The sequence below is a fragment of the Meles meles genome, chromosome 13 (genome assembly GCF_922984935.1).
Source record: "Meles meles chromosome 13, mMelMel3.1 paternal haplotype, whole genome shotgun sequence".
Classification (NCBI taxonomy): Eukaryota; Metazoa; Chordata; class Mammalia; order Carnivora; family Mustelidae; genus Meles; species Meles meles.
The window spans coordinates 75,985,662-76,009,065 of NC_060078.1; the positions used below are offsets into that span (position 1 = coordinate 75,985,662).

General features: G+C 44.0%; 1 protein-coding gene across 3 annotated transcripts; it reads left to right on the forward strand.

Annotated features, from left to right (window-relative positions):
* The first annotated feature begins 785 nt into the window (after positions 1–785).
* Positions 786–23,334, forward strand: DENND10 (DENN domain containing 10). Of its 3 annotated transcripts, none has more exons than XM_046027640.1 (9): positions 786–980; positions 3,110–3,326; positions 6,227–6,306; positions 9,543–9,691; positions 10,739–10,850; positions 13,709–13,809; positions 17,516–17,623; positions 19,007–19,101; positions 21,938–23,334. In XM_046027640.1, exons 1-9 carry the CDS (start codon positions 820–822, stop codon positions 22,112–22,114), a joined length of 1,200 nt encoding a protein of 399 aa, XP_045883596.1. In that variant the 5' UTR covers positions 786–819; the 3' UTR covers positions 22,115–23,334. The 3 variants fall into 3 exon arrangements, with proteins under 3 accessions (XP_045883596.1, XP_045883597.1, XP_045883598.1); XM_046027641.1 differs by having other exon boundaries at positions 786–874; positions 3,130–3,326; XM_046027642.1 differs by lacking the exon at positions 6,227–6,306 and having other exon boundaries at positions 789–874.
* Positions 23,335–23,404: the final 70 nt, after the last annotated feature.

Here is a 23,404-nt window from a genome sequence, read left to right on the forward strand (position 1 = left end):
AGCAGCACACCCCCCCCCCCCCCTCTAACACACTGCACTGTTTTATTGCAATGGGCGTATCACTCTAAGGTGTTTTAGGATTGTTTTACTCGGCAATTGTCTTGTCTTCCTCCACTAAAATGTTCTGTCTTGCCCAACACTGTATTCCCGAAGTCTTTTCAAATCTTCACGTGTTTTGTTTTGTTTTGGGATGGATGACTGACTGACTGAATGAATGGATGGATGAAGACCCTTCCTCCAAACTCAGAATGCCTCTTTTCAGCCTGCCTGGTGGGCAGAGGTAGAATGAGAAAAGCCTGAGAATGGGAGGGAAGATTGGAATAGTTTGAGGAGAGGGTTTAAGAAGATTGGATTAGGGGTGCCTGGGTGGCTCAGAGGGTTAAGCCTCTGCCTTCGGCCTGCATCATGATCTCAGGGTCCTGGGATCGGAGCCCCATATTGGCCTCTCTGCTCAGCAGGGAACCTGCTTCTCCCTCTCTCTGCCTACTTGTGATCTCTGTCAAATAAATAAATTAAATCTTAAAAAAAGAAGAAGAAGAAGAAGAAGAAGAAGAAGAAGAAGAAGAGGATCTGGATTAGAGGAAGCGAGGGAAGCTGCGAAGCTGAGGTTCTTTTCTGAGCCAAAGCGCTGAAGGTGAGTGGGAGAGCAGGAAGTCGAGGAGAGTCAAGGGCGGGGCCTCCATGGAGGAGGCGTGGCGCTGGAGGCGGGGTCTTGGGGAGGGCGGGCCCGGGGTGGGCGTTGCCCCGGAGCAGGGGCGGGCCTGCGAGCGGGTTGCTGGGAGCGGTACGCGGCGGCGGCGGCGGCGGCGGCGGCGGAAAATGGCTGCGGCTGAGCCCGCGGACACTCAGCTGATGCTCGGAGTTGGGCTGATCGGTGAGGACGAAGACGCCCTGCCCCGCAGGCTCGCGCCCCAGTTCCGCCTCCGCCTCCGCCTGGGCCGGGGCGGTCTCTGCTCCCGTGGCCTCCCGCGCCACCTGCGGTGAGGAGGTCTCGGCCCCCCTCTCTGTTGGGCCTGGGCCGGGGGCTGCAGGGCCCGGCTTCCCTGGCGCGGGGACTCGGCCAGTCGCCCTGGGCCAGTCTCGCGTGGGACCCGCCCTGGCCGGGCAGTGAGGCAGAGGGACCCCGGGCTTCCTCCCGGACGCCCAGTGCTGCAAACGAGGCCGGACATCGAGGGTGACAGAGCTCCGGAGGCTGCTAGGGGGCCGCTGCACAGCCGGGGCGGGGGCTGGGCGGAAGGTCGGTGGAGGGCCGCGCAGCTGGGAGGCGGCCGGGCTGACCTCCGAGGGTGGGGGAGCCACGCGTGACTGTCTGCCCTGCACCCGGCTGGCCCCGATTGTACGGTCGAGCGGTTCGAGGCTCGGTGGCTAACTGTGGCGGCCCGAGTGCTGAACAGAGGCACGAATTACCTCCCGTTAAACTTCTACCACAGCTCCGGGGGGTGTAGGTAAAGTTTGATGGCCACATTTTGGAGAAGCAGATGGAGGCCCAGGGTGTCATTTGTGCCGGACGCACGCCAGGAAGTGGTGGAGCCCGGTTTGGGACCCTTGCAGATTAGACGCGGAGCCCCAGCTCGTGCTAGTGGAGGAATCCTGCATCATGAGATAAAGCTCATGCATGTAGCCGGGGTGTCCACAAAATCACACATGGTGGGATCCCGGTCAGTTTTGAGGAAATAGTGGTTGAGGAAGTTCGTTGGCATCATTGGGTGTGCCTGAGCCGAGTGCAATGTTTCAGGGTTGGGTGTTTCAGGGAACCATTCATCCCAGAGGCGGCAGCGAGCACCGGGTTGCTTGAATAACTCGCTTGAATGACTCGGTTCCTTGAGTGCCATTGTCCTTTGAAATAATATTCTACTGAGATTTTTACAAACCCCTAAACATTCTGTTCCTCTAGTGTAGAAGAACGTTGCTTGCGTTTAGCAAAACTGTATTTTTAGTGTCTCAGAGGAATGCATTTATGTGGGAATGGCTTCCTGTATTTATTTCTGACGTGATTTTTCAAACTGCTTCAAAACAAAACCTAATTATTTCAGGCATCTTAGTCCTGCTTGAAGGTACTTCTGAATGAGGTTGGGTTAAATTCTGATAACAATTTATCTGGTAACAGCGAAGATGAAGATGACTTATAATCATTATCAATTCAGCAGGTTTTGTATTTTTCATATAGACACGGATTTAGTTTGCTTCAAAATAATGAGGGGGGGGAACGCTTTCTCTCCCTTAAGAGGAGGAACCAGGTGTGTCTGGTTGCTGGAGCTGAATGATGGAGATGGGGGAATTCATTTTTTAAAATTCTTTTTCCTATATGCTTTGATATATTTCATAATAAAAGTGTTTTTTTTTAATCTATAGAATAGATAAAAATCCATCCTTACTGCCGTATGTGCAGTAACTGGTTTTCTAAAGCCTGGCTGCGTTATTAAAGTGTTCACTTTGATGATGAAACTACATACATGATGGCGTAACCATTATTATTACTACTTTAAATACAGAATTTGCACAAGCAGTATTATGATTTAAGAGAGATTTTGCCATTTTCTTCATCCCCAGTTTTGTTCTTAATAAACCCTTCTTATGTATTTATTAAAAATCCTTCTCACTAGATAAAAATGTAATGATGAGGGCACCTGGGTGGCTCAGCTGTTAAGCATCTGCCTTCTGCTTGAGTCATGATTGCAGGGTCCTGAGATCGAGCCCCGAGATGGGCTCCTTACTCAGTGGGACGCCTGCTTCTCCCTCTCCCACTCTCCCTGCTTGTGTTCCCTCTCTCGCTGTGTCTCTCTCTGTCAAAGAAATAAATAAAATCTTTAAAAAAAAAAGTCATGATGAGTTTATGAGAATTTGTGTGGGAGGGGAAGGGTAAAGGGGAAGACCTCTACCAAACCTGTAAGGCGAAACATTCATGATTTGTTAAAAAAGCTTTTTACTCAGGTGGCCTAAAACTCAAGATCAGGAGAGCTAGATAATTTGACCAGTAGAGGTAGGTGGGAATTTGGGGTCACACGTGCTCCGGGATGCTTTATGAAATGGAATGTTAAAACTGATTCCGCTAAGTGCTTCTGAGTAACCAATCAATTCACTTCCTTGCTGCTGTTTGACATTCTCACAGTGACCATCTTTCCACCGTAGAAAAGGACACAAATGGAGAAGTTCTGTGGGTGTGGTGTTACCCTTCCACGACAGCAACTTTAAGGAATTTACTGCTGAGAAAATGCTGCCTTACAGATGAAAGCAAACTTCTCCATCCCTTTGTCTTTGGTCAGTACAGAAGAACATGGTTTTATATCACAACAGTGGAAGTTCCAGATTCTTCAGTTCTGATAAAGGTATGACTGCATTAAGGTCAAATGCAAAAATATTTAAGGCGATGTCACATTATTCCAGTAACTCTTAGCTTTAGACATTGTTGTTCACAATACATTTTTGAAAAAAATACTAAATACGATTTTCACTGGGAATATTCCCTTTCAGGTTTCACTCTCATTTATTCTATAAACTCTTGTCGGTGTATAATATATGACTGACCCTGTGGTTGGTATAGTGAAGCCCTTTCCAGGTTATACTCTGTTGGAGTTAGAAATGTAGAAGTATTGGGGCACCTGGGTGGCTCAGTGGGTTAAAGCCTCTGCCTTCGGCTCAGGTCATGATCCCAGGGTCCTGGATCAAGCCCCGCATCGGGTTCTCTGCTCAGCAGGGAACCTGCTTCCTCCTCTCTCTCTGCCTGCCTCTCTGCCTACTTGAAATCTCTGTCTGTCAAATAAATAAATAAAATCTTTAAAAAAAAAAAAAAAAAAAAAGAAATGTGGAAGTATTTCCAAGTCATGACTGTGATTAATAAAAGTGGAAAGAAGCATTTTTCTAAAATTAAAAACTTTTAAAGGGTAAAATCCTTGGCATAATTAAGAAAACTTTTTTCGGGGCGCCTGGGTGGCTCAGTGGGTTAAGCTGCTGCCTTCGGCTCGGATCGTGATCCCAGAGTTCTGGGATCGAGTCTCGCATCCGGTGGCTCTCTGCTCAGCGGGGAGCCTGCTTCTCCCCCTCTCCCTCTCTTTCTGCCTGGCTCTCTGCTCAGCGGGGAGCCTGCTTCTCCAGAACCCTCTCCCTCTCTCTCTGCCTGCCTCTCTGCCTACTTGTGATCTCTGTCTGTCAAATAAATAAATTAATAAGATCTTAAAAAAAAAAGAAAACTTTTTTCATTTGTTTGTGGATGGTAAGGATATTAAGATTAGAAAGGAGAAGTAAGGAGACTCATGTATTCAGTAGGCTTTTTGTGTATGTCTTTTGATATGAACAGTATCAATGTGACATGTTGAAAACCAGTATGTGGTCATTGTGGGCCATAATGATCCTAATCCCAAGCAACCAGCATGCTTTTTTCAAAGAAAAGAAATACTAGAAAGTGGCTAAGCTCCTTGCATGTTCCTGGGTAGGGACTTCTTTTACCTTCTAGGGCTACTTTTATAGCAAATAACTAGACTATAAGAAGCATGTCCAAAATACCCATTTAAATTTAAGGAATTACATTTAAAATAACAGGAAGGCAACTATTTAAAACTGCTAAAGGTTTGGGGCCCCTGAGTGGCTCAGTCAGTTAAGTGTTTGACTCTTGATTGTGGCTCAGGTCAAGATCTCAGGGTCCTGAATAGGGCCCTGCTGCTTCTCTCCCTCTCCCTCTGCTGCCCCCCACCCCCTGCCAACATGTGTACTCTCTCTCTCAAAATAAATCAAATCTTAAAAAAAATACACAAAACTGCTAGAGGTTTAAGCCAAAACCAGTTCATAATTAGAAAATGTAAATTTGCAAAAAAGATAGTTTTCAGTGTGTTATAGAAGCTTTGGTTTATGTTCATTAAGTTCTTGCTGAGAGGTCCTAATGTATCCTCAAGTAGATTTATCTGTGTTTTTGCCTATAGTCTGCCAAACAATAGCAGCATGGATCTCAAATCTATTTTTCAGATTTGAAGAACAGCAAGATTTAGAGAGAGTTCTTACACTTTAAAATATGAGTTCTAAAAATCATGTTATTCATAATAATTTTCTTAAATTCATACATTTCTTAAATGTTTTACTTTTTTTTTTAAATAAAGATTTTATTTATTTGTCAGAGAGAGAGAGAGTACAAGTAACAAGTAGGCAGAGTGGTAGGCAGATGAGAGGGAAAAGCAGGCTCTCCGCTGAGCAGGGAGCCCAATGTGGGGCTCGATCCCAGGACCCTGGGATCATGACCTGAGCCGAAGGCAGCCACTTAACCGACTGAGCCACCTAGGTGCCCCTTAAATGCTTCGCTTTTTTATAATGTTCTTAATTTTGTCTCATTAGTGGAAATAATAGGTATTCGATTACCAGAAATTTATATAGATAAATGAAGCTTGTTTTAACAGTGCTTTAGACTATATGGCATTCTACAGAGAATTGACTATTTCAGGAACTGTGTGATTTTGTTTTTTTAAGATTTTATTTATTTATTTGACAGATCACAAGTAGGCAGAGAGAGTGGGAAGCAGGCTCCCCGGTGAGCGGAGAGCCTGATGCGGGACTTAATCCCAGGACCTGGGGATTATGACCCAAACTGAAGGCAGAACCTTAATGCACTGAGCCACCCAGGTTCCCCTGTGGTTTTTTTTTTTTTTTTAAGATTTTATTTGAGAGAGAGAGAGAAAGATCATGAGAAAGGGGAGGGGCAAAGGGAGGAGGAAAAATGGGCTTCCGCTGAGCAAGAAGCCTGATGTGGGGCTCCATCCCAGGACCCTAAAGTATGACCTGAGCCAAAGGCAGATGCTTAATCAACTAAGCCACCAATGTGCCCCAAGGAACTGTGTGATTTTTTACTGTATGTATTTTTGTTTTCTATCCTCCTGTTTCACTAATTAATAGTTGATAAATTTGTAGGTCTAATGGCATTTCTAATTCTGCTTTGATGAGATTAGGGAAATTTAAATGAAAACTCACATTTTTGATACTTAAAATAGATTTGTATTTTTGAAAAAATTTTAACTCAAATTATTACGTTCTTATCTAGGAAATTAATTATTTATATACAAGTGTATGTCTTTTATATGCATGTGTATATGAGCATAAAAGTATAAAGAAGCAAATGAAAACTTGGTTACATTTTGATCTTTTAATACCAGTCTGTCTTGTACAGAGGTTTGCTAGAATATAGTAATGAAAATTAAATCTGTGAAAGTGTCTTTAAAAAGTATACTTTTTTGTTTCTTTTGGACAGGTGACTCATTTTTCTATTGTTCTGACCGCCAAAGATTTTAACCCAGAGAAATATGCCGCCTTCACTAGGATATTGTGTAGGTCTGTATGAAAACTGTATTAAATGCTATCACACAAAAATGAAGATCTTACTCAATAGTTACATAGCAGATTTCTACACCAAGGAAGCAAATTTCAGCCCTCTGCCTCCCCAACTTCATCTCTACTTGCCCTCCAGAAACTGTTTTGTAAAGAGGAACTTTCTCTTCTGCTTCGATGACACTGCTCCTCTTATTTGGGAAAACGGTAGAAGGGAGGAGAAAAGGCAGTTTACAAACTATTGCAGCTCCTGGGGATTTTGAGTCACTCGCTACTTTTGTTCTGCTGCTTCTGCTCACTGCCAGTTTAGAACTTTCCTTAGCAGGATGGATAAGTTAAATGCTGGTGAAGCGATAAGCTGGTTCATGTATGTCAAAGTCTGTGTGTGGGAGTCATTTTGGAGAAAATTAATGGGCATTTTGAATTATGCTAAAGCCCTGGAAAGTATTTCTTAGCTGGAATGCTGAGAAGCTGAGACTCTAATGAGTTGGTTAATTGTGATTCGGGTAAACTTTAGTTTCATCCCGGATGTTGAAAAAAATTACATTAATATAGTACCAATCTGCTTTCTTGCCTCGGTAAGTATATGCAGTGGAGTGAATGAAATCTTTCTTATTTGTCAGGGACATTGGTTTTTCCCTAACTAGGGCTTTGACACGTTTTGTTTGTTTTCTTTAAATATTGCTGTCACGAGACAGACTTGGTAATTCTAATGTTATGTATAACAACCTCACCCCTCAGGCTTATGCCCAATAAGTAGTTTTGGGGCGGGGGACAAAAGGAGTTGTTTTTGTTTTTCGCACTATAAGCCTGATAAATGTACTTTTTTTTTTTTTTGCCATTTTTGTGTATGCACATTCATATATGTATCTATCTCTAGCAGAAGTCTACTTTCCCATTACTTAAGGGTTTCAGGTTGGTTATATTTTGACAAAATGAAGTTTTACCGGTTTTGCAGCCAGCTATGATAAGAGAGGCTTCTTGCTCTCCGAAGATAAGTTGCAGGTAAATAGTTCACTGTGGGGTGTAAACAGTTGTCTGCTACTATGGTACTGAAACCAAAGGAGATGATTATCTCCTAGACACCATCTAGAAGCGCTAAAAACTCTGCAGAGTTGTTTTTGAACAAATGTTGGACTCTCACTTCATTGGATTGGGTCCAGGTTAGGTTACCCAATGAATTCACTGGGAAATATTCTGGGGCCCAGAATGTAAGGTTGCTTTAAAGCCCACTTCCTGCCCAAGAGGAAGGCCAAAGAGTTCTCGGCTTCTCTGGCGCCATGGCACTGTTGCATTCTGGACTCCTCCCCTGTCACGGTTTAGGAGAAATGAGGACTCAGAGCTGTTGGCAGCGACCTCCTCTGCCCCGTACCCCTTACTGCACTTGCCCTCACCTGTGTATATACCCACACTCTCGTGCACGCACATGTGCTCACCCACACACACACGGATACATGCACACACACTTACTCTCCTCACTGCTGTGTGTGCACAGGCACACGGCACTTTTCAGTGATGCTGAGGTTACCATGGAGGGGCTCCCTTCCGTCTCGAGGGAGAGGAACGGGCAGGCGTGCCTTCTACATGCTGCTCATGGTTGCCGTGGGAAGCCCGTGTGAAGGGGTTCCTTACCTGTGTGGGGTCCGGGTCATTTGCCATGACCGCCTTCATCTTCTTGCGCCTCCAGCTAGTGGCCGGAGCAGCAGACCCGGGTTGCCTGCACACGTAGAGTCAGTTGTCCATGCATGCGACAGCCTGCGGCTATGGCCGTCCCATTGGTATAAGTTCCCCTAAGTTGGACTTTCTGTTTTTCCTGCGGAATGACTTGGGGGAATTGCTCCCTCCGTTCAGTATTTCATGGCCTAGCGTTGTCATGGAAAAAGTAGTTTTATCCTACTACCCTTCCTATGTTTCCCTTCTTCATTACTGTATATTGTATCTATCTTACAGTTTCTTTTTTTAAAAGATTTTATTTATTTATTGGACAGAGAGATCACAAGCAGGCAGAGAGGCAGGCAGAGAGAGAGGAGGAAGCAGGCTCCCTACAGAACAGAGAGTCTGATGTGGGCCTTGATCCCAGGACCCTGAGATCATGACCTGAGCCGAAGGCAGAGGCTTAACCCACTGAGCCACCCAGGCGCCCCTCTATCTTACAGTTTTAATGGTGTGTTGTTTGTTTGGTGGTGGTAATGTAGGCACATAGTAAAAAAATACAAACAATACAGAAAGGTTTACAATAAGTCCCCTCTTTCCCCTATCCCCAACCTCCAAATGGAGCTATTTTCTCCATATAGAAATGTGTGTGTGAGTTCATGGGTTCAGTTATTTTATATATATGATAGCTTACCATAGTCATTGTTCTCTACCTTTTCTTTCTCAATTTGTGCATTAAAATAAGAAAATGATGACTGACAAAATTTGGTTAGTAGTTAAAACACTTGCTTTTCTTCACTTAATGTACAATAAATATCACTTTCGATTTGATGTGTTTTAAACCATGATTTTATTTTCTTTCCAGTTTTCTATCCCTTTAGCTACTAAAAGACCCACGTAGGCTGAGGCTGCTTCTCAAGCGCAGTTTAGATTTTAGTTATTCACTGGGAGAGATTTTAGAGGAAGGGACTGATTTCACAAATGAGCTATAAATGTAGCCAGTTTCCTGTCAGCACTTTCTGGAACTTGATGATGAATAGATCTAGAGTGCATTTATCACCAGAAACTTAAAGGAGTGTGGTTTCTTAATTATCTAAATATAGCTACCTCTGGGAACTCTGATAATAAATATAGGTTCTATAATTAGTGCTTTCTCTGTGAACAACGCAAAACTCCTTCCTTGTCAAAGGAAGTCCCAGCAATAGATAGAGTTGTTCTGACTAGAAACACCACTTGTGAACGTAAGACATACAGAGAGATAAGTATACCATATTTTTAAGAATAATGGGGCCTCAACAAGTCCATAGGTCATTCTCCTGCCTGAGTGGACGATAACAGGCTTCCCCAGATATAAAGAGAAAGCCACCTTCCAGGAATTGTTGAAGGTCTCTTGAGTGGTTATTTTTTGGATACATTTTCAAATTAAATTTTAGAAGTAGTCTAGGCATGCAGATTCAGGCATTCGGAAGTATATTAGCAAGCTGACTCAGATTTTGTGGCGAGGACCTGCATATAGCCTGGGGTTGCATTGCTCTATGTGGTTCATGCTGAAGGAGAGCATGGTTGCTTTTTGTCTTTTCGTACAGAATGTACCTGAAACACGGGAGCCCAGTTAAAATGATGGAGAGTTACATTGCAGTTCTCACAAAGGGGATATGCCAGAGTGAAGAAAATGGCTCTTTCCTTAGCAAGGATTTTGACGCCCGAAAGGCTTATCTTGCAGGCTCCATCAAAGGTAAAAAACAAACAAACAAGCAAACAAAAAAACCCCACAGGCCGAAAAACAAAAGCACAGAACAAAAACCCATCCTAGATGGTTCCATCCCAACAACAATAATATCCCCAAGCCCAGGGCAGTCCCCATTAGGCTCTGAGAATCCATTTTCCTGCATGCTTTCATCTGTGTGATTTTTATTTGCTAAACAGGCGGGTAGTTCAACTTCAACGTTGCCTCATTTGATTAGAATGCTGTCGTAGGAAAGCAGAGTTTTGTGGCCGTCCTTTCCATAGGATTCTGACAGTACAGAAATGTTCTTTCACGGGAAAGCTGTGTCTCACAGCTCGAGTCTCCACTGACTTCCATAGTGTTCCTGTCCTTACATTTTAGCAGTTACTACTTTCATGTGGAGAGCTCCAGCCCCTGGCCCAGAGTTCCTCTCCGAACTCCCCGCCTTTCTCTCCTACTGCAGCATCCAAAATGGCAGTATGGGGCTGAACAGACTTCAAGCTCCTTAGAAAGGGAGGAGAGGGGAGCTCTGAGGGTCCCACTAGCTCTCATTCTTGCCCTCCCACAGCGCTGTCTTTGGTCTTGATCCTCCTGTTCTAGACCGTTTCAAAGCCTCCCTGTTGGAGTCTTAGGTTTGTCCAGCTCTCTCAAGAGGACCTAAGTCATGACGTGTGTCTGTGTCAAGGGCGGAGGGCAGAGGGTGTTGGTGCGCTTTTTTTTTTTTTTTTTTAACTTAAGGATTTTTCATGATGGAAAGGTGCTGGTTCCTTTAATAATCATTTACTCTGCTTTCTTTTGACTCTGGCTTCTCCTGTGCAGCCAGCCCAGAATCTCTTGGGGGCAGGTTTAGGCTACTGTAGCGTCCGTCCTAGGGAGCAGGTAGGGATTTCTATGCCCATCAAGGGTAGAAGGTGCTTCTTTGTTCTCTGTATTGAGAATATTTTTGTATTCTGTATATAGAAAAGAATCTCAATGTTTATTGGAAAGAATCCTTTCCAGTTTTGTTTCCTTACATATTACTTAACGCACTAACGTTTTAATTTCTTGTCTTTTAAGACATTGTATCTCAGTTTGGAATGGAAACGGTTATCTTACATACAGCGCTGATGCTAAAGAAAAGAATTGTCGTCTATCACCCCAAAATAGAAGCTGTCCAGGAGTTCACCAGGTATCGTCTCTGGTCACTGAAAAGTGGAGGCTTTGTTGGCAGCCAGTTTGGGGCAGTCTGCGTTCCTGTGTCCTCTGTTCTGTTGCACATTTGGAGTAAATAGAACGCGTTAGGCTGTGAGTGAAATGCCATTTTGGTCTAATGTTTCAGCTGAGATTTAGTTGTTGAAGGTCGATGAATTTAGGCAGATTCTTCCTTTTTTTTTAATATTTTATTTATTTATTTGACAGAGAGAGAGGTCACAAGTAGGCAGAGAGGCAGGCAGAGAGAGAGGGAGAAACAGGCTCCCCACTGAGCAGAGAGCCCGATGTGGGGCTCAATCCCAGGACCCTGAGATCATGACCTGAGCTGAAGGCAGAGGCTTAAACCGCTGAGCCACCCAGGCGCCCCAGGCAGATTCTTCCTTAAATTTAGAAACATGAATACTTTAGAACAGGGAGTTTGAACTTTTCCTTGCCAGACAGTAAATATTTTAGGCGTGTAGGCCACAGCGTCTCTGTCCCAATCACCCAAAATGCCAGAGCCGGTGCGTATGTAAATGAAGGCGCGCACCTGTGTCCTCCTTACACTTCATGTGTAAACACAGGCAGCGGGGTCCATGGGCACAGGTTCCTGACCCATTTTGGTTTTTTTTTTTTTAAGATTTTATTTATTTGTTTGATAGAGACATAGCGAGAGAGGGAACACAAGCAGAGGGAGCGGAAGAGGGAGAATCAAGCATCCTGCTGTGCAGGGAGCCCGATGCGGGGCTCCATCCCAGGACCCTGGGATCATGACCTGAGCTGAAGGCAGATGCTTAATGACTGAGCTACCCACGTGCCCCCAACCACTCTTTTATATAATTTACTTTTTCACTTTTATCACAGACTCTTCTTCATTTTTTTTTTTCTTTTTGAGATTTTATTTATTTATTAGAGAGAGCACGCACACACGGGGGAAAAGGGGAGGAAGAGGAACAAGCAGATTCCACACTGAGCATGGAGCCTGACATGTGGCTCCGTCTCAAGACCCTGAGATCATGACCTGAGCCAAATCAAGAGTTCGATAATTACTGACTGAGCCACCTGGGCGCCCCTCTCTTATTTTTATAACGAAGATTTTTTTTTTTAAGTTTTTTTCTTTACCAAATCTAACTTGTTCATAGATTCTTTTTTAAAAGCAGGAGGACCTAGGGGCGCCTGGGTGGCTCAGTGGGTTAAAGCCTCTGCCTTCAGCTCGGGTCATGGTCCCAGGGTCCTGGGATCGAGCCCCGCATCGGGCTCTCTGCTTGGCGGGGAGCCTGCTTCCTCCTCTCTCTCTGCGTGCCTCTCTGCCTAGTTGTGATTTCTCTCTGTCAAAGAAATAAAAAAAAAAAAAAAAAAAAAAAAAAAAGCAGGAGGACCTAGCTTTTGTTCTTACTGTAAGCCAGGCATCGTGTAAGTCACCTTCAATTATTAAATTTACTTACGACACAAGTCTGCAAGGAAGTATTATTGCCCTCTCTTACGGACGAGAAAATTGAGGCTCCAAAAGGGTACCAGTTAGAAAATGGGAAAAAGAAGGCTTGGTAGTCAGAAGGACCTGCGTTAAAGTCCTGGGAGGGCACCTTCCTAGCTCTGTGACCAGGTACAGTTACTTAAGCTTTCTAAGCCTCCCTTTCTCTATCTGAAAAATGAAGATAACAGTGCCCACTTGGTCAGCTCGTTGTCAGGATTGGAGATACTCTCTGTAAAGTGCTTGGCTTGCACCTTGCCTGTTGTATGCATGTTGGAAATGATTGCTGGGACTGCGACTGACTCAGATCTTACGTGAGAGGGCCGGAACTTTGACTCTGCTCTGATCCCCTAAGCCTCTGTTTTGTCACCCAATTACCCTTTTCTTCTACATTCATGCTCTGAAACTGGGGTGTCTGCAGCATCTGAAATACGTAGCTGGGCACCAGCGGGTTCACCAAATCACTGTTAAGTTGAGCACCTCTTCCTGCAGGACCTGTATTATTGGAAGCTTTTTAAGAAATTTGTCTTGTATAAAAACAAACACAAAGTAGTTTGCAAGTTTGGTCGGGATTTTTTTTTTTTTTTTAAAGATTGATTTATTCATTTGAGAGAGAGAGAGCACAGGCAGGGGGAGAAACATAGGGGGAGTGAGAAGCGGACTCCTTGCTGAGCAGGGAGAGGCGGACTCCCTGTGGAGCTCGATCCCAGGACCAGGAGATCATGACCCGAACCCAAGGCAGACACTTAACCCATCTGAGCCACCCAGGCACCCTGATCGGAACTTTATTTATTTATTTTTATTTTATTTTATTACTTTTTAATTCATTTATTTGACAGAGAAAGAGACAGCGAGAGAGGGAACTCAAACAGGGGGAGTAGGAGAGGGAGAAGTAGGCTTCCTGACCAAGCAGGGAGCCCGATGCGGGGCTCGATCCCAGGATCCTCAGATCAAGACCTGAGCTGAAGGCAAACGCTAAACGACTGAGCCACCCAACTCCCACCTCCCATCGGAATTTTAAATGTGAAATGAGAACTTCAAAAATTTTTGTTGCTTGTGGGGGCCCTGCTTTGGATCCTACCTTCAAACCGTGGCGGTTTGCAACATAGGTGTTGGGAGGAAAGCTTCGGAAGCGGTGCTCCGTGCCCCCACGGAGATCCTTTGAAACTTTACCTTGACCTTTCTGCAGCTCATCTGACCCAAAAAAGGCAGAGTTTAAAACATTGCATGACTTTAACTAGAAGCCCGGAGGCATCGGTACGTTTAGCATTCCTTCTCCCCTCTGCCTCTGGTAGCCAGTTTCCTTCTGGGGGGGAAGTGGAGGGAGGGTGGGCTGAGTCACGTGCGTGCTGACAACCAACTGAGTTCTTGCCTTCATTCCCCAGGACTCTGCCTGCCCTGGTGTGGCATCGACAGGACTGGACCATACTTCATTCCTATGTGCACCTGCACGCAGAGGAACTGGAGGCCCTGCAGATGTGCCCAGGTAGGCCTAGCGTTAAATTCAACCCGACAATAGCCAGGGCTGCTGTTGGTTTGAGGGAGTATTTTTGCATTCCTAAAGGGAATAACGATGATTTATTATTTCTCTGGTAAATGCAACCAATCCTTTTCCCTTAAAAAATTTATTTGTAAGTTTTTAAAATATTGCAGTAAAATACACATAAAATTTATCATCATAATCATCTTTAAGGATATAATTCAGAGTCACTAAGTACATTCACTTTGCACAACCATCACCAAATACAATTTATTTTTAATTTGTGCAATTCTCATTTTAAAAGTTTCCCTATCAGTGATTTATTTGATTTAGACTTTATTTTGTGCCTTTTCATATTTTTTTCTCAAAGGAACAATAAAATTATTTTTAAGTGATGTAGTTACTCTTGTATAAAAATTTTTAATGGTAAGATTCTGAGAACAATTTAATAACACAGTATTATTTATATCTGTAGGAATTCTAACGTTGTGTGACATAGTCTTTTGTTTTTGTTTCTTTAAATTTAAGGTTATCATGCCCTTTATACTTTATGGTCTTAAAAGATACTTTCATGAAGTTATAATGATGATGATAGATAATAGGGGTTTTGTTTTTGCTTTTTCAATTATGAAAAATTTCTCACATATAAACTAATGTGCAATATCTATGCAGGTTATAAAAAGATAGAAAGAACACTTACAGACTCACCAGAGATGAAAAAGTAGAATATTATTTGTACTTTGAAGCATGTCCTGTGCCTTCCCATCTCATTCCTCACTCCCTTTCTCCAGCCTCATACACAGAAACACAGAGCTCTAAATAATATATTGTTTAGTTTTACTAAACTAACTTTATATATATGGATTCATGATGAATGAATTCTTCTGTGGCCTGTGTTTTGGTTTTTGTTTTATTTGCTTAACAATATTTTTGTAGGATTTATGTGTTTTTTTTCTTTTTTTGGGAGATTTTATTTATTTGACAGAGAGTTAGAGAGGGAACACAAGCATGGGGAGAGGGCAAGGGAGAAGCAGGCTTCCCGCAGAGCAGGGAGCCTGATGTGGGCTTGATCCCAGGAGCCGGGACTCATGACCTGAGCCCAAAGACAGACACTTAACTGCTGAGCCACCCAGGTGCCCCAGGATTTATGTATTTTCATGTGAATATTTGTAGTTTCACTCATTTTCACTGCTGTACAGGATCCCATTAAGTGATATGCCAAAGTTTATTCATTCAGACTTTTCTCATTATTCTTATTTATTTATTTATAAGATTTATTTATCTATTTGAGAGAGAGAGAGAGCATGCAAGTGGGAGGGTGGAGAGGGCCAGAGGGAGAGAATCTCAAGCAGACTCCCCACTGAGTGCGGAGCCCTCTGCAGGCTCAGTCCCGGGACCCTGAGGTCATGACCTGAGCTGAAATCAAGAGTCAGTCACTCAACAGACTGAGCCACCCAGGCACCCCTCGCATTATTCACTTTTAAAACAGTGCTGCTGGGGTGCCTGGGTGGCTCAGTGGGTTAAGCATCTGCCTTCGGATCAGGTCATGATCTCAGGGTCCTGGGATCGAGCCCCACATCCGGCTCTCTGCTCAGCAGGGAGCCTGCTTCCTCCTCTCAATGTCTGCCTCTCTGCCTACTTGTGATCTCTGTCAAATAAATAAATAAAATCCTTAAAAAAACAAACAAACAAATAAAAAGTGCTACTATAGGCATTTTTATTATGGGTCTCTTGGTATGCATGTGTAAGACTTTCTCTAGGTTATACAGCAGGAAGTAAAATTTCTGGGTTATAAGGCATGCAGATCCTCAAGCTGCAGGGCGATGCCAGATGTTTTCCTCAGAAACCAGTTTACCCTCTACAGGGGAGGAGAGGTCCCATTCTTTCATGTCCTCAACAACTCTTGGTTACTGTCAGACTTTAAAATGTTTGCCAACTTGGTGGCTGTACAGTGTTATTTCATGTGCCTTTAATTTGTATTCTTTTGATTTCTAATGAGGTTTAACGTATTTCTGTTTTTGCCATTTGTGTTTCCTCTTCTGCAAAGTAACTGTCTTTTCCATATTTTTCCACTGGGTTGTTTTTCTTATGGATTCACAGAAATTCTTTATATATTCAGGATGTGAACCCATTGTTGATTATATATGCTTCAAAAAAAACTCCGAGTTTGTGGATTTTTTATTTATTCTCATATCTTATAATGAATAGAAATTTATTTGTTTAGACTTTTTATTAAGTATAATATGCTTCATGTGCTTGTCACCCAACTTTAACATTTGTGAACATTTTACAATCTTGTTTTACCTTGTATCCCTCATGTTTTCCCCCCCTGGTTTTTTTTTTCCTTTACTTTTTTTTTTTTTTAAAGATTTTATTTATTTATTTGACAGAGATCACAAGTAGATGGGGTGGGGGAGAGGAAGCAGGCTCCCCGCCAAGCAGAGAGCCCGATGCGGGGCTCAATCCCAGGACCCTGGGACCATGACCCGAGCCGAAGGCACAGGCCTTAACCCACTGACCCACCCAGGCGATCCTCCCCCTGATTTTTGTTGTTAATTGATGTATAGTTGACATATACTATTAGTTTCAGGTATACAAAGTTGTGATTTGACAGTTACATCCATTATGAAACATTCACCATAATAAATTTACTCACCATCTGTCACCCCTTTAAGGTATTACAGTTTTATTGACTGTATTCCCTATGCTGTACTTTTCATCCCTGTGACGTACTTATTTTGTAACTGGAAATTTTATCCCTCTTCATCTCCTTCACCCATTTTGCCCATCCCCTTACTTTGGAAATCCTAACTTTAATGTGTTGGAATTTATTAAACTTTTCTTTTATGATTTTACAGGGGAGGAGAGGTCCCATTGCGATATTTTGTTTAAGAAAATCTTTATACCAAGGGTAGAAGCAAATTTTGTAAAAATTTAAGAAGTGTTTTTCTTCCCAATTTAAGTCTTTTTTTTTTTTTTTTAAAGATTTTATTTACTTATTTGACAGACAGAAATCACAGGTAGGCAGAGAGAGAGAGGAGGAAGCAGGCTTCCTGCTGAGGAGAGAGCCCGATGCAGGGCTTGATCCCAGGACCCTGGGATCATGGCCTGAGCTGAAGGCAGAGGCTTTAATCCACTGAGCCAGCCAGGCGCCCCAGGTCTTCTAATTCTTGACTTGCCCTGATTCCTTGAGTGTTTATTGGATCCGATCTGAAACCAGTGACAGATGATGCCGTCCCTGAGAAAGCAGGTGTTTGGCTGTGGTTTCTTAGCGACAGAGACCTAAAGGGGAACACCGGCCCAGAGAACCCTTGCTCCCTCTGCCTCAGCATCATTCTTGACCTGAATAGCAATGTCTGAAAAGTAAATGCCTTCTTCCTTGACACTGAAATCTAGTTTTAGGTCATCTGGAGTTGAATGAGCTTCTTCAGGCAGCTAGCTAACAATAGTGAAGTCTTTTTTTTTTTTTTAAGATTTTATTTATTTATTCAACAGAAAGAGAGAGAGATCACAAGTAGGCAGAGAGAGAGGAGGAAGCAGGGCTCTTCACAATCGTGAAGTCTTAAGAAAATGCCACAGGCTGCCCTTGACTTCCCCTGAATAAAGCCGTGAAGGAAAGCACCTCCTGAGCTTTTAGACTTGATTCTGTCCTCATACGTTCACAGCAGGATTTGTTGCTACTCTGGTAACGTCGGTCCTCTTCGTAATGCAGGTTACATCGCGGGGTTTGTGGACTTGGAGGTGAGCAGTAGATCAGACCTCTATGATGTGTTTGTGAACCTGGCGGACAGGGAGATCACCATTGCTCCGCTTGCGAAAGGTCAGTTCTCTCTTCTGCTCTGTTGTTGATACAAAATGTCAGCCAAGCACTTGTACTCTTTAAAATTAATTCATTTCTAAACATTTTGATTGCGGTGTAATTGGCACACCGTGTCCGGTTAGTTTCAGGTGTGCAGTGGAGAGATCCGGTGGTTCCACACGTTACACTGCGCATCGGGATGAGTGTGCTCTCAACCCCTTCACCTGTTTCACTCATTTCCCCCGGCCTGCCTTAACCAGTTCTGTTTTTTCAGACTGATCGTCTAAAACTGGTATTTGAGGGCCTGCATAGCCTGCTGTGCTGAAACTGGAGGGATTTTTCTGTGTCTAGAACACAGCATTTGTTCTTACAGGCCTCGCCGTGGTACTGATACCTTCGGGGTGCTTAGGCCATACAATCCATGTTAATAAGATAGTCTCCTTATCTTATTCCTCCACATCTCTGTTTAAACAAGCTGTGTTAGTTCTCTTACTGCATAACAGATCACTTCTAAACTTAGTGATTTAAAACAGCAAATTCTTATTATCTCAGTTTGAGGACCGACTTAGCTGAGAGGTGCTGGCTCAGGGTCTGTCTTGAGGATTCAGTCAAGGTACTGCCAGGGCTGCAGTCCTCCCGAGGCTCGACTTCCGAGTGAGCTCGTGTGGCTTTCGCAGGAGGTCTCACCATGGGGACCTGTCCGTAGAGCAGCCAGAGTGTTCTCATGGCGCCACAGCTGGCGTCCCCAAGAGCGAATGATCCGAGAGACAGACAGACCACGGTGCCTCTTATGACTCGGTCTCAGAAGTCATACACCAGTTCCTCTGTATTCTGTTGGTTAGAAGGAAATCATGAAGTCCCGTGCACACTTAAGAGAGGGGAACCGGGTTCCACCCCTTGAAGGACAGAGTATCAAAAGAGGTGTAGAAATGTAGCAGTGTGACTCCTGTGTGGAAAATCTTTTTGAAGGGTGTGTCAGTAAGCCCAGGGGAATGAAGGGAAGAGCCATTTGTAAAGCTACCGTGGCAGGGGCTAGCAGTGGCCTGGGCCACTGAAATTGGGAAAGCATTAGGACAAGGGGGTGGAGGGGGGGGTCCCTCTCCCTGCTGCCGGCTGCTCCGACTCTAGAAAATGGGCCCGTCCCAGCCAGCATTACATGAATGGGGTTTGGTCCTTGGAGTGACAGAGAAGTTTTTATTTTGAACATGAAGTGTAAGTCATGGTTATGCCTCACCTCGTCGCACAGCATCCCACTGGTGCTCAGTAATAAGACGGAAATGTGGGAGGTTGTCTGTAGGTTGTTTTGAAAGTTCCCTCTGGGTGATTATTGACATTTTCAAGTGGACGGCATGGTTTTTATTATGTGAACTTCTAAATAGTCACACATGTGCTCGATCTCACCAGAGGCTATGACAATGGGCAAACTGCACAAAGACGTTGGCCAGCTCATTGTTCAGTCTGCAGAAGATCCAGAGAAATCAGACAGCCAAGTTATACAGGTAAGTCGTCAGTGCTCCGACACGGAGAGTCCCAAAGCCGTGTTGCTGGGCAGGGGGCGGCAGGGCTGCATGGAGTGCACGGGACTCTGAGCAGCCAGGGGGCAGATGCTCAGACGAGGTTCTGCAGGGTGGTCCTGGTGAAGATGAGCGGGTGAGGGGGGCCATGGCCGAAGAGTTAGCGGGCTCTGGGGACAGATGTACACAGGGGGTTGGGCCTGAAGGCCAGCATTCCTAGTGGGAAGTTAACTCCCCAGTGGTCTGGAATGCTTTTGTGTGGGCCAACCGGTGCATTCCGTGCCCCCAGCAGAATTTTCATGGAGGAACATGTCGTAAAGAGAAGGTTGCTGCGCAAATTGGTCAGAAAGTGAGCAGGGGAATCTAGAGAGCCTTTTGTTGGTTTGTTTGTTTTGCTCCTCTGTTTCATGAGCTTACTATTACCCCAAATAAAAGCCCAAACTCCTTATTAACATAGTCCTCAAGATCCTTCACAGCCTGGCACCTCTTTCCATATGCCCCATGCTTTTCTTGACCATAACTCCCTTCTTAGAGCATCTTTATCTAGCTCTGATGTATTATGTTCAGAACATCAGAAAGCACATAATCAGATCCCTGCCAAAGTGAGCAGACTCTGGGATCGCGCCCTGTAGGCCTGGCTGCCGGTGGGGGCTACCTGCCTGCGGGCTCTACCTGTCAAGCTGTGACCATGGTGTTCGTATGGACCCACCCCTCCCCTTGCCAGGTTGGGATAGTCAGAGAGTGTCTCTGAGTCTCTCCACGTGGTGATGGACCCCTCCTCCTCACCACAGCCTGCTCCTTGCTCCTCCCCTGGGATATACTTCCAGCCTGGCCTCTCCCACATCCTGGCTCATCTGGACACTTGTGTCATCCCATGGGGGCCGGAAGCCTGGAAGGATCGTCTCCCACTCTCTGCACCCCTGCCACCTCGGGGGGCTCCTCCTCTATGCAGGCCCTGCTCACCTGGTTGGACCTGGCTCTTTTCTCCATTTAGTCATTCATTTACCCCGAAGATATGTATGGAACACTGACTCTTTGTCAGGCATCAGGCAAGGGGGATACTGTGGGGAGCAAAGTCCCCTGCCTTTGTGGCCTGTATTTATTGGTGTAGATGAATAGAAAATTCTGTAAATGCCAGATTATTGTGAGCCCTGTTAATGGAGGCTGTGATAGAACCAGAGGTCAAGGTAGAGAATGTTAGAGAAGGGGTCAGACAGCTTTCTAAAGAGGCAACCTGTGAGTTAAAGGATGAGAGGAACCACGGCTTTAACAAGAACCCAGCAGCAGCACTGTTCTTTCTGTTCAGTGCTGGTGGCCCATTCTGCTCTGGCCAGGAAGAGTGGGCAGGTCTTGTCCTAAGGACCTGAACACTGAGACCCTCCTCTCCTTCCATGGGGATCATCATTGCCCATCCATCCCTCTGTCAACACTTGGGTAAAAACATTTTTTTTAAGATTGATTTATTTGGAGAGAGAGTGTGAGTGAGTAGGGGGAGGGGCAGACTCCCTGCCTAGTGGGGAGCCTGATGGGGAGCTCGATCTCAAGACCTATGAGATCATGACCTGAGTCAGAACCAAGAGTCAGGTGCTTAACCAACTGAGCCACCCAGGTGCCCCCAAAACATTGACTCTCTACAATGTTGGTTAACTGTGTAAATATGAGTTTTGAATTAGTGTTTTTCATGGACTCAAAGTGATACACAGGTGACTCGGTATAATGTATGAGGAAAGTGTCTCACATATTCTAGGGGTTTGAAAATATTTGAATGAATGAATGATGTCAGCACACCAAGAAAAAGACTTGACTTAATGTGAGCTCTGGTGACTCCTCAGCCATACAAAGCGCTGTCAGTCAGTAAGGAGGAACAAAGCCCACGTGACGGGTGCTGGGTCACTCACGCCAGGCAGCAGAGGACTTCGGAGGACGTTTGTCCTAAAAACAAGAGCAGGGTTCCTCAAAAAGTTCAACACAGGATTACCGTAGATCCAGCAGGATCGCTGGATCCGTGTGAGAAAGAATCGGAAACAGCGACTCAGATAAGTACTTGTACACCAGGTTCATAGCAGCACTATTCACAGTAGCCAGTAGGTAAAAAATAGCCCAAATGTCCGTCCGCTGATGAATGGATAACACACTCATGCATGGAGTGGAAGACTATTCAGCCTTAGAAAGGCATGAAGTTGGGCGCCTGGGTGGCTCAGTGGGTTAAGCCTCTGCCTTCGGCTCAGGTCATGATCTCAGTGTCCTGGGATCGAGTCCCACATCAGGCTCTCTGCTCAGCAGGGAGCCTGCTTCCCCCTCTCTCTCTGCCTGCCTCTCTGCCTACTTGTGAATTCTCTCTCTGCGTGTGTGTCAAATAAATAAACAAAAATAATAAAAAAAAAAGGCATGAAGTTCTAACCTGTGCTACAACATGGACAAACCTTGAAAATATGCTCAGTGAGAGAAGCCAGACACAAAAGGACACATACTGTGTGATTTCACTTACAGGAGGTACCTAGAGTAACCAAATTCATCAAAGCAAAAAGTAGAATGGTGGTTACCAGGAGATGGGATGGGGAGTTACTGTGTAATGGGTACAAAATTTCAGTTTGGAAGGATGAAAAAGTCCTGGAAATGGATAGCAGTCATCAAACTCTGTGAATATACTTAAAGCCTCTGAATCGTCCACTTAAAAATGGCTAAAATGGCAAAAACAGGACACTGGTTTTCTTAAGTTGTTTTGTTTCATTTTTCCTAACATAGTGTGATAAACTTAAAAATATCAGGAAGGATTCTCTTTGAATGCAACAATGATTCATATTTTCCTGTTCCACTGAAGGATATTTCCCTAAAAACGAGAGAAATCTTCACCAACCTGGAACCATTTTCAGAAGTTTCTGGTGATGGAGAAAAGCTAGTTCTCAACTTTGAGGCCCTAAAGCAAAGACGATTTCCACCAGCAACAGAAAACTTCCTTTACCATCTCGCAGCAGCGGAGCAGATGCTAAAAATCTGACCGTGACGACGTATCACGGATGAGTGATCTCTCGCACCACGATTATCCACTAACTATGTAAAATACTGAAAATAACAAAATGTTATATTTTTAACGGTTTATTTGGAAGTATTGTGATTTGACCCGAAAGAGTCCTGAAACACGTATGAAAACCCTTCCGATTTTCTTCTGATTGATTTCCTGCCTGGGCTCAGTGTTGGACAAAGTGCTATAACTACTTTGTATAACGTTAGCAATGGCATGGTGTCCTGGAGTGAGAGGGAAAAAGCTCTGCCGAGTTCTTGTGCAAATCACAGCAAACCCAAAAGCCTTCATTATGATAAGTTCCAGTTGTCTCACTGCGTAGCCACCAACTAGCAGTTTTATTTTCAGAAAGCTGCCAAAATTTTGCTTCATATTCTTCTAGGAAGAACTTTTATTCCTCACGAGGAACTCTACTTTCTGAGCCAAACTAAGTTTTCTGCAGAACAGTCTAGAAGATCATTCAGAAAAGATCCTGCAGTTGCACTTTCTTGTAAAAGAAAAGAATTTTTTTTCTTGGCCTTTGAACATTTTTGCCTATATTATGAGGATTTTGCATAGATTTTATACTTGAGTAGACAACTTTAATAATCCATATTTATACTGTCGCAGAGGTAAGCATTTGGCAAACTGAAGCCACTAGTACTCTTTAACCCTGTTGCTAGCAACGTTCTTTTAAAAAGATGTCAGTGATTATATGGTAGAGCAAAATAAGAAGCCCATTTTGGATGTAAAGGTCTGTATGAATGGAACAGCAACTTCCCATAATTGCCAAGGCCAAGACCAGAGAGTGTCTTCAGACTTCAGGAAAAGTAATTTGGCCACATACGAAGGTAACCGTTCTTGTTCAGGTTATGTATCTTTTTCATAATTGGAGGCTTAAAAGTTGGAAAATAAGCATGGAGGCCTAAGTTTTGTATTTGTTATTTTATTCTGTGTATTCAAATTAGTTATGAAATGTTATTTTACACTCACTACTGTTGTCCTTAGAAATCTTGCCAAGAGAAATATTTGTTAAAAAAAAAATCTTATCTGTATGAGATCTTTCTTTTATTCTTTGTGTTAGACATTTCTTGAGTAAAAATACAAAAAATAGCCTTTTCTCCTCCCTCCTTGGGCGGGGTAGGGGAGGATGTGGAATGAGGTGATGTTTCTAAAGCAAACAATTGAAAATTAAATTTGCACTTTATGAAAACAAATATGAACCTCTTTATCTCCCTCATTTTTTGTATTACTCTATCAGCTAATGATCAACGTTGTTAAAATTAC